The sequence below is a fragment of the Gouania willdenowi genome, chromosome 10, assembly GCF_900634775.1.
Source record: "Gouania willdenowi chromosome 10, fGouWil2.1, whole genome shotgun sequence".
NCBI classification, from domain to species: domain Eukaryota; kingdom Metazoa; phylum Chordata; class Actinopteri; order Blenniiformes; family Gobiesocidae; genus Gouania; species Gouania willdenowi.
In genome coordinates this window covers 41,925,360-41,941,014 of record NC_041053.1, presented here as the reverse complement: position 1 = coordinate 41,941,014, position 15,655 = coordinate 41,925,360, and the positions used below count along the sequence as shown (strand labels likewise).

The following is a 15,655-nucleotide window of genomic DNA, read 5'->3' as shown; positions in this document are numbered from 1 at the left end:
AACAAAATGAACAATCCACATAAATATGGATTGTTATGGTAACATCTATAATCACCATAACAAATCTATTAAATGTAACTAAAATCAATAGTTCTATGAAGGCAAATTACTTTTTGAAATGTGAATTATGTATTTTAGAATAAAAAAATAATACGTAAAATATTAAGGAATAATTTGAGTAGTAAATACGAGATGAACTTGTATCGTTTTTAAATGTATAAACCTAATTAAAGAGGTTGAGCACAGTTCATTTAAAATAACAGGTGAAATAAACAGGCCGTTTCCTATTGGCTGTCCTTATCGACGGTTGGGTGGGATCTGCGTTGCTTTTGGTCAGTCCATCTATCAGTCAACCCTGTTCCTGTTTTCTATTGGCTGGTTTCCCCTGTCTGTAAGGGGGGGCGGGGTTTCTGACATTCCTGAGAGAAAGTCAAAGATGGCTGCGCGGACCTGCCTGCTCGCTGGGAAACAATAGAAGCCTCTTGGACGGACACGGTTCGCCCGTTCAGCGCCAACCAGCCGCCCCGGAACCGCACACATCGGGACTGCGGCTGGACCCGACCCGGGACCGGTGGAGGCGTCCGCCCGGGGTGTTCAGAGCTGGAGTATGAGGCCGGGTTCGGGTGTTAGCGGCTAACGGCTAACGGAGATCAGCTGTTGATGCTGTAAGAAGAGCTTTCACAGTAAGTAATTTCACATTTATTCATCTGAATGATTTTAATCACACACAGTCGGGATGGAAAGTGTTGAAAATGTCTACAGAAGTCAAACTCTGGACTTTTAGTGAGGCAGCACAGTTGGAAGCTAACCCGTTAGCCGCTAGCACAGCTCAACTTTGATACAAGTTGTTAATTATCACATTATCACAGTGGTGCGTTCTTACAGAGCTATAAACAGTGTTAAACACTCACTCATAATCCCATTAAAACCAGACATTAACAAATGTTACTGTTAAATACAATACAAAGTACAGCTCGTGGCAATAAATTACTTTTGGAGTCGATTAATCAATGAACGATGTCTTTTGATTCGATTAAACGCATATTGATGTAGACACAGAAGTGAAATAAAACACTTCCAGATTTATTTAATGTTTAGTTTGTGTAAGATGATTTAACGCCACAGTTTCTTCACATTTTAATACAAAAAAACACTCGGAACGTTTTAGATCTACCGTCATCGATCATTTAGTTCGATACATTTTCTATTAAATTATATTTAAAAACAAAAACTAGAATCTGAATGTAAAAAAGCAAAAGTTACTTCAGGAACAGAATTAAAATTATACGAATAAAAACATGTTGGATAATAAACAGTGTGTACTGTTGCTTTAAAAACCTGAACAACCTAATAATAAATTAAATGTATTCTTTTTAATGAGGCAGAAAAGTTAGAAGCTAGCTCGTTAGCCGCTAGCTAAAACTGCAGTTCACACACATGTGTCAAAATTACATTTAAAAACATAGAGTCAGACTGTGATTTAATGTTGAATGGATGTGTTTCTTAAAAAGCTCATCATGAATACCTGAAGCCTGGCTTTTAAAAGCAACACGTAACATTTTAATAATTGAAAAATAAAAATACAAAACCAGTTTTCATCCTCTTGAGGTGTTAACGTACTTGATGAACGTTAAAGTTATTAAAGTCTGTGAGATCAGAGCAGGGAGGATGTTCTGATGCTAACTGATCTTGGCGCTAATGCTTGTGGTTTTGAACGTGGTCAGTTCGTAGGGAGCCCACTCTGTGAGTTAAACTAACGCCTCTCTACCGGAGAATGAACAATGACTATAATGTGACACGGCGACACAGCGCGGTGATGGAGCGGCTGCGGCGGAGGATCGAGCTCTTCAGGCAGCATCACAACAGCTGTGAGAGTCGCTACGACGGCGCCGCCCTGGAGCGCCTGGAGCTGGAGCGCCAGCACACCTTCAACCTGCACCAGCGCTGCCTGCAGGCCAAGGCCAAGAGGACCAGCAAGCACCGCCAGCCCCCGCCCAGCTCCACCGCCACCGCTGACCAGGGCGGGGCCAGAGCGTCAGGAGGAGGAGGAACAGCCAGCAGCGCCACAGAGCACACTGATGGAACTGCCCCCACCGCTGAGCAGAGCAGGAACAACACGCTGATAGCTGTGAGTGTTACACACACACACACACACAGTTGACAGCGTGTCACAGCATCATCACACAACAGGGTCATTGTGTGTCACTGTGTGTCATGGTGCAGACTGTGTGCAGTGAGTCAGAGCACAGACGCACAACAAGCAGACAGACGATACAGAAACACACTCACAGTCGGCTGTGTGTCGCACAAACGCACAACAGAGCTGAAGGAGCAGCGTTAGTCTCAGATGACAGGGATCAACCATGTAACACAACACAATTAAAACAGACGGAGGAATATTAACATCTAAATCCTGCTGAATTTAAATGTGTGGATGAGTCAGTAGAACAAACATGGAGTCAATCAATCACTGTCATCCTCCTCGTCTGCTGAAGAAGCACAAGTGGCCTCTGACTTCCTGTTTGCTTAGTTTAACATAGGATGGATGGACTTCATTAAAGATGCCGATGTAAACACGTTCAAACTGTTAGAAGTGAACCCTTACAACAAACTGTAAGTAAATGTACAAAATGCACAAGGTGGCAGAAAAATACACAAGAAGAAAACAAAAACATACAAAACAGTAAAAAAAAAACTACTAAAATGGCAAAAATAAATAATGCTCAGGTCCATCATCTATCTTATCTATAAAGCAAGGAATCTCTGTCTGTGGCTCGAATATCTCTGTGGTTTAGAGACAGATGGAGCTGAGACTTTCAACATGGCTGCTGCTTGGTTCAAGGGTGAGCAACGTCAGATTATTTTTTTACTGCAATGATACCATTAATAAATTAATTTTTAAATGCGTTCTCAGAACAGCTCAATGTTAACATATTTGTTAATGATATCACAGGTTCTCTTGAATAAAGCAAGTTCCTCTGCTGATTATGTCATTGATTCTCTGAGTCCCAGGCCCGGATAAAGAGGAGGGTTAGACATTTTAGTTAGCACATCCACCCCACATAACAGTCTTTTTTTATTACATTTGGTATTCTAATATTTAATATATATATATGTAATGTGGGTCTAAAGCATCAAAGTCATGAAGTAATTAGATAAAATAACTTACTGTTTATCTGTTTTCTGTGAAGTGTCTTGCGATAACACGTGTTATGAATTGGCGTTTAACAAATAAAGATCGATTGATTAGTGAAGTTATTTTAAGACATAATGGCCTTTTTCAACGGCAAAATAAAGAAACTGAAAAAGAAGAATCAACTGAAGAAAGTTAATTTGTAGTTCTAACTCTCTCTCTTTCACTCAGCAAGCTGCAGATGTATGCTAGTCTATATTACAGTGCTAAATATATACATACTTCCTACGGGCACTGCACTAGTTATTGTAAATGATGAATGTTATCACATTTCTGTGTAGATTGGTAATAATAATAATGTGATATTCAGCATTGCTGGACGCTGTTTGTAAATGATTAGAAGGAATCACTGATACCTTAATAATATCAGAGTTACAGTAAAGATAGTTTTAATGAATCGAGAGATGTTCCTTTTTAGTTTAGTTCAAAGTCAGTTTATTGATCAATAATCAATGGATACATGAACAGCAGCAGATGTTGATGTTTTCATTGTGTATAAATGTTGAGTCTAAACAGCTTCAGCCTTGGCTTCACTATGATTAGATAATTCAGAGGTTATATGAGGTCATATTTTAATAACACACATAATTTCTCTAATGGTTAGTGTGTCACTAGTTTAACACAGAACTAATCACCACAGCATAGACAGTGTAACAGGAGAATAAACAATAGGAGATATTATCCTCAGCTAACGTTAGGCTAAGGCTAAGTGTGTCTTTAGCTGACTCAGCAGTTTTCCATCCACCTCAGTAGGACGTAGTGATGATGTTTTAATGTGTGAACAAACACAGGAAACTATTTTAAACTTTAGTTTATACTCATGCGTGCTGTGTGTACTGTAGTAGTGTGTGTGTGTGCAGCTCTGACGTAGCAGCTCCTCTCCCTCCACATGTTTCACTCCCCAATCAGGAAATGCGGGACATAGTTTACTGACAACGTCTACGTTCACAATGTTTTTCATCCAACGTCTGAAACCTCCCAAAAAACAAAGAGAATGTGACAGGAATTTATCAGAATGGAACGCAGTGTTTCAGAACATTTAAAACACAAAGGACAGGAACAGATCTATTCTTTATATGTCTGTGATAAAGGAAAGGAACAGATCTATTCTTAATATGTCTGTAACTAAGGACAGGAACAGATCTATTCTTTATACGTCTGTGATAAAGGAAAGGAACAGATCTATTCTTAATGCCTCTGTAACTAAGGACAGGAACAGATCTATTCTTTATACATCTGTGATAAAGGAAAGGAACAGATCTATTCTTAATACGTCTGTAACAAAGGACAGGAACAGATCTATTCTTTATACGTCTGTGATGAAGGAAAGGAACAGATCTATTCTTTATATGTCTGTGATAAAGGAAAGGAACAGATCTATTCTTTATACGTCTGTAACTAAGGAAAGGAACAGATCTATTCTTTATACATCTGTGATAAAGGAAAGGAACAGATCTATTCTTTATACATCTGCGATAAAGGAAAGGAACAGGTCTATTCTTAATGTCTTTAACAAAGGAGAGGAAAACATCTATTCTTTATACGTCTGTGATAAAGGAAAGGAACAGATCTATTCTTTATATGTCTGTAACTAAGGAAAGGAACAGATCTATTCTTTATACATCTGTGATAAAGGAAAGGAACAGATCTATTCTTAATACGTCTGTAACAAAGGACAGGAACAGATCGATTCTTTATACGTCAGTGATAAAGGAAAGGAACAGATCTATTCTTTATACATCTGCGATAAAGGAAAGGAACAGGTCTATTCTTAATGTCTTTAACAAAGGAGAGGAAAACATCTATTCTTTATACGTCTGTAACTAAGGACAGGAACAGATCTATTCTTTATACATCTGTGATAAAGGAAAGGAACAGATCTATTCTTTATACATCTGTGATAAAGGAAAGGAACAGATCTATTCTTAATACGTCTGTAACAAAGGACAGGAACAGATCTATTCTTTATACGTCTGTGATGAAGGAAAGGAACAGATCTATTCTTTATATGTCTGTGATAAAGGAAAGGAACAGATCTATTCTTTATATGTCTGTAACTAAGGAAAGGAACAGATCTATTCTTTATACATCTGTGATAAAGGAAAGGAACAGATCTATTCTTAATACGTCTGTAACAAAGGACAGGAACAGATCGATTCTTTATACGTCAGTGATAAAGGAAAGGAACAGATCTATTCTTTATACATCTGTGATAAAGGAAAGGAACAGGTCTTTTCTTAATGTCTTTAACAAAGGAGAGGAAAACATCTATTCTTTATACGTCTGTGATAAAGGAAAGGAACAGATCTATTCTTTATACGTCTGTGATAAAGGAAAGGAACAGACCTATTCTTTATACGTCTGTAACTAAGGACAGGAACAGATCTATTCTTTATACATCTGTGATAAAGGAAAGGAACAGATCTATTCTTTATACGTTTGTGATAAAGGAAAGGAACAAATCTATTTTTTATACGTCTGTGATAAAAGAAAGGAACAGATCTATTCTTTATACATCTGTGATAAAGGACAGGAACAGATCTATTCTTTATACATCTGTGATAAAGGAAAGGAACAGATCTATTTTTAATATGTCTAACAAAGGAAAGGAACAAATCTATTTTTTTAAATGTCTGTGATAAAAGACAGGGGCAGATCTATTCTAATATGTCTGTGTTTGTTGTTGCAGCTCCAGGAGACGGTAAAGAGGAAGTTGGAGAGCGCGTCCTCTCCGCTGAGCAGAGACCAGGTGAATGGGTTCTCCGATGGGTTCCCCCCCAATAAAAAGGCATGTCGTGAAAATGGTGCCAACGGTTCGCCGCTGGACTCAAAGCTGGGCATCAGCGATGCACTGAGCTCCAACGGCGCCCACATGGGTGCCGGTGGGGAGTCGGCGGACAGCGAGCTGGGGTCAAACTTCCAGCGTAAGGAGATGAAGCAGGAGCCGGACGACATCCTGCCCATCGCCCCCCCGTCGGGCGGGGGCAGCAACAGCCTTTTCCCCGACCTCAACGAGCAGGAGTGGAGCGAGCTAATGGAGGAGCTCAACTCCTCCGTGGTATACGAGGACATCCAGGACATTTTTAACGATGGGGGGCTGTACGGCGACAGGAAGGATCCTCTGGACGCCCCCTCGGCACCCACCCTGCTGCCCCCCGACTTGAGCTGTGTGAAGGCGGAGTTCTCCCCGGCGTCCGTCGCCTTCGACGCCGACTCTCGTACAGGGTCTCCTCACATCCGGTCGGGGCAGCCCCCCCTCCCCACCAGCTCCCCCTCTCCCTCCCCCGCCGTGCCCGCCCCCACGCAGCAGGCCCCGCCCCCTCGTCCCCTGCAGGCCCCACCCACCCTTGTCCTGGCCAAAGACTTGTCCCCGGCCCAGCAGCTGCAACAGCTAGCTGCCCAGCAACAGCGCGCTCAGCACCTTCACGGACAGATGCAGCACAAGCCCCCTCAGCAGGGGGCCAAGTTACACCACCAGGGGGCACACCCTCACCCCCAGCACGCCACAGCCTGGCCCCCCATGGCCAACGCCTCCCAGAGCCCACTAGGGGGCGCCTACGTCATGGACAAGCCCACCAGCCCCTCGCTGTACACGCAGGACTTTAACCCCAGTGCTCAGAAGCAGCTGCTGATGGCGCCCAACAAGGGCTCCCCTAAGGGTGGGGGCGGGGCCTACCTGCAGGGTCCCCCTTCACACCCCAACATGATGACTCACATGACGCAGGGCCAGCCCCTCAGCCACCCACCCCCCACAGGAGTGCCAGGCGGTAACGCCGTGCTGACCTTCAACAACACCAAGCCGCTGTCGCACTTTGAGGCGGGGCCTGGGCCGGGGCCACGCCCTCCCAACCCCCCCAATCACAACAAAGCTGCCCTGCTGACGCTGCTTAGACAACAGCAGCAGATCAAACAGAAGAACAGCATGAGCTACAGACAGCACCTCACACACACACAGGTAAAATACACACACACACACACACACACGTAAAATACACACACACACACACACACACACACAGGTAAAATACACATACATACAGGTAAAATACACACACACACACAGGTAAAATACACACACACACACGTAAAATACACACACACACACGTAAAATACACACACACACATGCAGGTAAAACACACACATGCAGGTAAAATACACACATGCAGGTAAAATACACACACACAGAGGTAAAATACACGCACACACACACATACACACACACACACACAGGTAAAATACACACACACAGGTAAAATACACACGCTCGGGTAAAATACACACACAGGTAAAATACACACACACGCACACACAGGTAAAATACACGCACTCAGGTAAAATACACATACACACACACTTTTAAAATACACACACAGGTAAAATACACACACACACACTCACAGGTAAAATACACACACACACACTCACAGGTAAAATACACACACACACACGGGTAAAATACACACACGCATGCATAAAATATACACACAAGGCAAGGTAAATTTATTTGTATAGCACATTTCATACACAAAGCAACTCAATGTGCTTTACATGATAAAACATTCAATTGTTTAAAATCAATAAGAACATTTAAAATCATCAGTAAAATCAATTAAAATCATCAACAAACACATTACATCAACAACATGACCAAAAATCTCCCTGTCAATCATATACAGTACAGAAAAAAAGTGCCTTTAACTTTGATTTAAAAATGTTCACATTAGATGCTGACTTCAGCTCACACACACACACACACACGTACAATACACACACACACAGATAAAATACACACACACACACACATATACACACACACACACACAGGTAAAATACACACACACACACACACAGGTAAAATACACACGCACACACACAGGTAAAATACACACACACACACACACAGGTAAAATACACACGCACACACACACACACAGGTAAAATACACACGCACACACACACACACAGGTAAAATACACACGCGTGCACACACACACACAGGTAAAATACACACGCACACACAGGTAAAACACACACACACACACACACACACACACAGGTCAAATACACGTGTTGACCTTTTTTCATTTCATATTGATGTTGTGACATACATGTACATTTCACAGACAACCATCAACCTTCTTTTGTTAATGTCACATTTAGTCATACCAGTGTAATAATGACTGAGGATATTTAAATAGTTTTATCTTGAAGGAGTCAGACTGGTTCCCACTGCTCTGTAGTGTTCAGTCTTTTGTTGCTGCTTGTGTGTGTGTGTGTGGTTGCTATGGCATTGAGAGGCTGTGACAAAGCAGCCTTTCATCCCCCCGTATTTAAATTTAGCCGCTATCCTCTGCTAACTGAACGCTCTGTTCTGTTCCTGCTGCTCATTACGCTCCAACTCTTTTTCTCCTCATTTCACTTTCATCTTTGGTCTGAAACGCACTGTCAGCACAACTTGTTAATCCATGGTCAAGGTTTATAGACTTATGAAGAACTTTTTAAACTAATCTTATTGTGAAAAAAATAAATAGAACAGTTTTATTTATTTAATAATTGTTTGATATTTCTAGTTTTTACATTTAGTAACTCTGTTTTATTGGTTTTAGTTAAGCTAGTGCTATGTTAATGCTAATGCTAGGTTATTGCTGTTTCTTGGTTAATGCTATTGCTAGGCTAATACTAGGTAAGTGCTAATGCAAGGTTAATGTTAACCTTGGGTTAATGCTAATGGTTGTTAATGCTAATGTTATTGTTAGCTAATGCTAATAATAGCGAATGCTATATAATGTTAATGTTATATTAATGCTATTGTTAGGCTAAAATTAATGCAAGGTTAATGTTAATGCTAAGTTAGTGTTAATGTCAGGCTAATGCTATTGCTAGTCTAATACTAGGTTAATGATAGTTTAATGTTAGCTGATGCTAATGATTGCTAATGCTAGATGATGCTAGTTAATGGAAGCTCATATTTAGATAATGCTAAGCTAATGCAGTTAACAGTGCCTTGTTGGATGCAAGACGTATCTCTATAAAATCAAGGAATCTCTGTCTCTGTGATGATGAGATCATCACTGTAGAGAGTGATGATGTCATCAGTGTCAGCTGGGAGCTAATACAATTTTCAAGGGGGTGCTATTTAATAAGGATGCAACGATTCACTCAACTCCCGATACGATTCAATTCACGATACTGGGTTCACGATACTATTCTCTAATGATTTATTTTACAAAATGGGACTGTAGACAAATGATGACTGAAAAATATTTCTTTATTTTTTTCAGGGGGAAAAAAAAACAATTTTCCTTTTATTTTTCATTGTCAAAAGAATCCCTTGATAAACTATTCAAAACGATGCAATTTAACTAAAAATAAATCCTGAATGAAATAAAGGAATAATACAAATGAAGAAGCCTATTAATTTAAATTCTGGTTCTATAGTAAACAATGCAAAACTGCACAATAGTCCTTTTTCTTTTTAAAAGTGCAACTGAAAATGTATTTTGTGCCTTAACAATTGGACTTTGCAGAACCAGACATTGCAGTGTATTGATGTCAGATATTTGTTTGGACCAGCAGAGGGCGCTGGTAACCCAGTGGTCGGTTGGCATGCAGATATTCTAGCAGTGAAGAAGAGATGTTATGCTAGCAGACAGAGCTAATAGAAAAACCAGACTTTTTCAGATATTCACGTAATATTACAGATATTATTTCGGTGCTAAAGGGGTAAGGAATCATTTATGAACATGTTTAAGAGTAGAAGGTGATTCCACCTGCTGCCAACACTTCAGAATCAGAATCAGTTTTATTGACCAAGTAAAGTTTAGAACAATACGAAGAATTTGACTAGGTAGTTGCAGTGAAAGGAGACACATCAACACACCGGAGCAGCCATTTGCGGCGCCCACATATTTAGGTGAAAAAAGGATCAATAACAGGAGGAGAGGAGGGGTGAGGGGAAAAAAAAACTGCCAGTTAGAAACTGATTTCCCTAAACAGAGAAAGCAGTGTGAAACCAGGAAAAAAAAACGCCTCTGCAAACATAAATGTAAGGATGACACAGTCAAACAACTCGAGACAAGGCATGTAGGAAGGGTTGGGTGGGAGGTTGGCTGGGGGAGGGGGTCAGGTGGGAAGAACAACAGGAGTCCAGCCGTTTGGGGACATGGGCGTGCTGCAGGTGGGAAGAACAGCAGGATTCCAGCTATTTGGGGACATGGGCGTGCTGCCAATGGGCGCTGCAACCACGCCTCCATGCAGCTGCGGATGGGAGGTGGGGAAAGATGGCCAACGAGGCATTTGAATTTGAAGACCTGTAGCTGCGTTACTGACAACCAGATGACGTGTGGAAAAGTTCAGCATCAACAGTTCCAGGTGGGAATGTAGGGAAGGAGCGGGGGGAGGGAGTGGGGGTAAGAGCCGCCGTCTGCAGAAACTTCCTGGTGATAAGAGATGAGACAACCTTGGCTTTAGCCTTGGCTTTAGCCTTGGCTAGCTGGGGAGCTGAAAGGGAGATAAGCAATGTGATTTGATACAGGCTATGTCAATTTCCAATAGCCTTCTGTCCTGGGTCTCTCTGCTGTAATCCAATGAATGGCCACTTCCAAGCCAGGTCTCCAACTTCTCCCAGTTGTTATCCATAACGCGTAGACGATCCAAAAGCTTGCTTTTGATATCGATCAACACATGAGTCTGAGTGTTCAGAGCCCTGCTACATCCTTCAGAAATCACTGGCAGCTTTTCCAAAACAGTCGCCAGCGTAGTACGGACTTTTCGATAGATGAGGAAGCCACCAGCTCCGATCAGCAGCATGCCTACTATCATTATTCCAATCATGTAGATGTCCTCCACGTCTTCCACGGAAAGGATGGACAGACACACAACTCGCCCCTTGTTCCAAGGGTCGAGGGTGTATCCAGCCGCAAACGTCCCGCTTGGACATGCGGGTTCACCACCCCCGGTTCTTTTTGTCGAAAAAATCTGATCGATAGCACTGAGAGACCAACTAATTAATTCCATTATTCCGGTTTTGGATGAGTTACAGAGAGAGGCTCTTGTTAGGCTCACAAGACCAGACAAAGCAGCAGCTGGGAGAGACGGACAAGAGAAGGATAAATATATAGCGCCCTCTGTTGTTTAAAAAAAGTACTGCAGTTAAATTTTCACAGTATCGAAATGAACCATGATACCTATGAATCAATTTTTAACTGCCTTACGATTAATCATTACATCCCTACTATTGAGTCATTTTGCCATTCACATGTCCAATCACCCCAAAATATCAAATTTTTTGCCAGTCCGAATGTGTTAAAATTATCATACATTTTTTAACGTGTTTAGGCCCTCACAAATGTTAGAATAATAAAAAAATGGTGCATTTCAATAGGGTCCTATGCACCATTGTGCTCGGGCCCTAAATATGAGTGAATGAGAGTAGATGGCAAAAGAACGTAAAAAAGTGCAAAAAGAGAAGTAGCAGCAAAAGAACGAGTGCAGATAGAAGCTCGTGAATGAATGGATCCACACAGTACTGGAGAACCGTCTCTTCTCTCCCAGCAGGAGCAGAACTCGTACCCCGCTCCGCCCCACGGCGCCGGGCCGACAAACGCCATGGTGTCGACGCCTGGAGGCAATGCCATGGTTGCGCAGGTGGGGGGCGGGGCCATGCCAGGTAACCATGGCAACGCGGCTTACATGAATAGTCAGGCGGTGGCGGCTGCCATCAAACAACAGCAGCAGCAGCAGCAGCAGATCCTGGAGCAGCAGAAACAGCAGCAGTACCTGCAGAGGCAACAGCTGATGGCAGAGCAGGTAACCATGACAACCACAGGGGGGCAGCACTGAGATAAAGACTAGAAAACACTAACTTACTATCCACTACAAACTCAATGAGTATATACTGGCTACTATATACTATAGTATGATTAGGATGATCAGCGTTCCCACTGAAGTTTACTTCAAAGTTTCCCAAGATGCATCTGGAACCTACTGCGTTCAAAACCTTGTTCACGCTGAGACTAAATATCTCTGATTCTCCACCTTTATTTTGAAAGCTCTGAAAACAATTGAAGTGAGAAAGTGACCAAGTAGAATATCAACATGTGTCAAATTCATTTAACGTCAAGGGCCAAATATGGAACAGTTTAATCTCTAGTGGGCCACAGATTTTATGCATGAAAACGAGTAATTTCAACGTTGTTGTTTACACTTCTATGTATATATAAAATATGTAACAAACCGAGGATATCCAATTAATAAGTGACAAATATCAGTCCCAACAGGCTCTTTACTTTGAATATGCTAGATTTTGTGATCAATTTCTATTTAGTTATGGAAATTATGTAATAATTTGAAAAAAATTGAAGGATTTTGTAACAGTTTAACATTAGAGTCATTTAAAATGACTCTAATCATGCAATATAAGCACCAGTAAAATTGTGAGCATCTGCAAATGTTGTTTTATTTATGATTCATATTTTCTGTCATTTTTACTGTCTTGTGTGGGCCAAATTGGATGCTCCAAAGGGCTGGATTTGGCCCCCGGGCCATGAGTTTAACACGTAGGAAGTAGAATATCAACATGTCCTCATTTGATCCATAAAACTTACGTCGACACATTTCATTCACACATTTTCAGAGACCCTCCATTAGGCTACTGACAATCTCAGTACCATGTGAACTCAGACCATGACACCAGTCCCAGAAGTATTTTACATTCAGCTCCCAATGCATCATGGGACTGTTGAGTATGAGAAGTGTGCCCACCGTGCATACTTGTCCCCATATAGTATACATCCTGGTATAGTACATTAGTATGAGTAGTACGTTAGTATGACATCATCAACGCAGCCTCTGGGACCAACTTGAAGCTAAATATCAAACATCACCATTTCAAAATAAAAACATCTCTTTTTGTCTTCCTTTACTTTTTGAACATGTTTGTAAGTAATCCTAATCTTATTTATAGTATATAGTAGAAAAGAAAGTATATACTCATTGAGTTTGTAGTGGATAGTACATTAGTTAGACATTTACAACAGCCTGAGATCAATAGACACATGTAATACCCTGAGTGGACACTGGAGGGAGAGGAAAGTAATCACTCAGAAAATAAACCTGTGTATGTGTGTGTGTCTGTCTTTGTTTCTCTATGTGTGTAGGAGAAACAGCAGCTGCAGCGACATCTGACTCGACCGCCGCCGCAGTACAAGGACCAGAGCGGTCCCTCAGCCAATCAGAACCCATTCCCACAGCAACCAGTCAGCCAGTTTACAGGTACACACTCATGAGCTCACACCAGGGGGGGTCTGTTTGCATCTGTTAGCATCTGTTAGCTGGAGGAGGCTCTTCTTCTTCTGATTATCAGCGGGGCATTGTAGCGACGTAATCGCTGATTGTTTCTTCACAGCTTCCTCTCAGCCAATGGGCAGCGTGGGCTCCATGGGAGGCCCCGCCCCCAGCTCCCGTATGTTTCCTCAGAACCAATCGCTGATGGGGATGAACTCCAACCCAGCAGCGCCGCAGAGCGATGTGGGTCTGCAGGCGTGTGGAGGGGGGGGAGCTAACGTGGACGTTTTGTACAGCAGCATGAGCGTCCACCAGGGCCACGTGCACGCCCAGAGCGCCATGCAGCGGCAGCAGCAGCAGCTGGCCATGAGCGCTCCCTACAGGCAGAACATGATACAGCAGCACCTGAAGACGCCCAACGCCACCACCGCCGCCATCATCAAACAACAGCAACAACAGCAGCAGCAGCAGCTAGCTGTAGCCGCCGCCCAACGACACCCAGGATCCATGGGTGTCACCGCACGCCAGCCGGGGGCCATGCCGGGGTCGATGGGCGGGGGTCAGAGTGCCACCACCTGGCAGCAGCTCACCAACCAATCAGCTTCCAGCAACGCCTTTACCAACCAGCCCACAGCCTTCCACGTCCAGCAGCGCCTTAAGATGCCCTCAGGCTCCACCCCCTTTGTCACCAACCCCGCCACCGGCCGACCAATGGGAGGCCTGAACCAGCAGATGATGCATCAGCGAGCTCCGCCCACCCAGCAGCAGCCGACCAGCCAGAGTTCGGACATGGGGGCTTTCGGACAGAACGGCGGCCGACAGGGACTGCAGTGTAACCAAGGTTACCAGGTGAGCCGGGCAGCCAATCAGACGCAGCAGGTGTCGCTAGGCTACGACGCGGCAGCGGGAAGCTTTGCTGAGGAGAGCGAGCTCGTTGATTCGCTGCTGAAGGCTCAGAGCGCCCAGGAGTGGATGGCTGACCTGGACGAGCTGCTGGCCAATCACCGCTAGGGGCCGCACCATGTGACCCAGCTCAGAGCCTCAGGGAGGGGAGGGGCTTAACCTGATGTTTCAGGTTAAAAAAAAAAAAAAGACAAATGCCAAAATTAGTTTTTAATAAAAACTGCAAAAATATAATTTTTTAGGGGGAAGAAATGTTTAGGTTTTCCTTAATTTTTAAAAATTTGTTTGTTTTGCTTCCCTCCCTTTTTAAACATTCTTACATTTTTCCTGGTTCTTCAAACGTTTAGAATGAAGCTCGTTTTATCAGTTATTGATTCACATTCTCTGAGGCTTTGAGTTCGGTCCGTGTGTGTGCGTGTGTGTGTGTGTGTAAAACTACTGTAGTGTGAACACAAAGCGACAGGTGAAACACTTCAAAGCACGTCACACTGTTCATTCTCTGCTGATTTTCATACTTTATGGAAATTCATGGAAACGTGTGTGAGTCATAAACGCTTCATCACTTCCTCTTTTTCACCTCAGTTTCAGTGAAACGTGACGTTTAAGGTTAAATCCGGTAAAGCAGTGGAACGCTCCTTTAAAGTGTGGATGAGATGAAATCAGTCTGATTATTGGTTATTGATGACGGAGCAGAACGTTCTTCCAGTTCAATGTGGTTGTTTTAAGGCGGTTTGGGCCTGGCTGCTGATTTAAGGCGGACTGTCTTATTTTCTACTGTACTCTCTCTGTGTGTGTGTGTGTGTGTGTGTGCGTGTGTGTGTGTGTGTGTGTGTGTCTCTGTGTGTGTGTGTGTATAAATATATTTTTTGTATGTAAGCCTTTCCTAATGATCTGCAGAAGATAGATGTTATTTTTATATATTGCAACGGAGTTTTGTAAGTATTTTATACTTTTGATATGGTTCTCTGTAAAACAAGAGTATTATGTAAATATAGTTCTTTAGAAACAAACTGTGCGACTCGTGTGTGTTTGTCAACATCTGATCAATCTCACAACGGGAGTCTAACTGAGGAATCTGACTAAATTAATTTTTTACACTTTTTAAAATTTTAGTTTTTACCCCTGGCTAAAAAATTTGTTATCAGTTACTGTTTAATAATTCAGTTTTGGAATTCAAATGTTTACATTAAAAATATATGTATGATGTTAGATATGTTTTTAATAATTCTTTAATAATTGATAATTTTTGAATGAAATTTTATTTTCAAAAAAA

General features: G+C 42.3%; 1 protein-coding gene across 3 annotated transcripts; it reads left to right on the top strand.

The window, feature by feature from the left end:
- Window positions 1-410: 410 nt before the first annotated feature.
- On the top strand, window positions 411-15,392 carry maml1 (mastermind-like transcriptional coactivator 1). Of its 3 annotated transcripts, none has more exons than XM_028460376.1 (6): window positions 411-683; window positions 1,810-2,128; window positions 5,883-7,148; window positions 11,749-12,003; window positions 13,353-13,467; window positions 13,601-15,392. In XM_028460376.1, exons 2-6 carry the CDS (start codon window positions 1,817-1,819, stop codon window positions 14,488-14,490), a joined length of 2,838 nt encoding a protein of 945 aa, XP_028316177.1. In that variant the 5' UTR covers window positions 411-683; window positions 1,810-1,816; the 3' UTR covers window positions 14,491-15,392. The 3 variants fall into 3 exon arrangements, with proteins under 3 accessions (XP_028316177.1, XP_028316176.1, XP_028316174.1); XM_028460375.1 differs by having other exon boundaries at window positions 1,725-2,128; window positions 11,752-12,003; XM_028460373.1 differs by having other exon boundaries at window positions 1,725-2,128.
- The last annotated feature ends 263 nt before the right edge of the window (window positions 15,393-15,655 follow it).

What these genes read in the sequence shown, in the direction of transcription:
- maml1 (XM_028460373.1), top strand. Translation starts at nt 1,775, where the DNA reads ATGAACAATGACTATAATGTGACACGGCGACACAGCGCGGTGATGGAG. An exon ending in AGCACCTCACACACACACAG is followed by an intron (nt 7,149 to 11,748) that starts GTAAAATACACA and finishes CTTCTCTCCCAG; the next exon opens with CAGGAGCAGAACTCGTACCC. An exon ending in ACCAGTCAGCCAGTTTACAG is followed by an intron (nt 13,468 to 13,600) that starts GTACACACTCAT and finishes GTTTCTTCACAG; the next exon opens with CTTCCTCTCAGCCAATGGGC.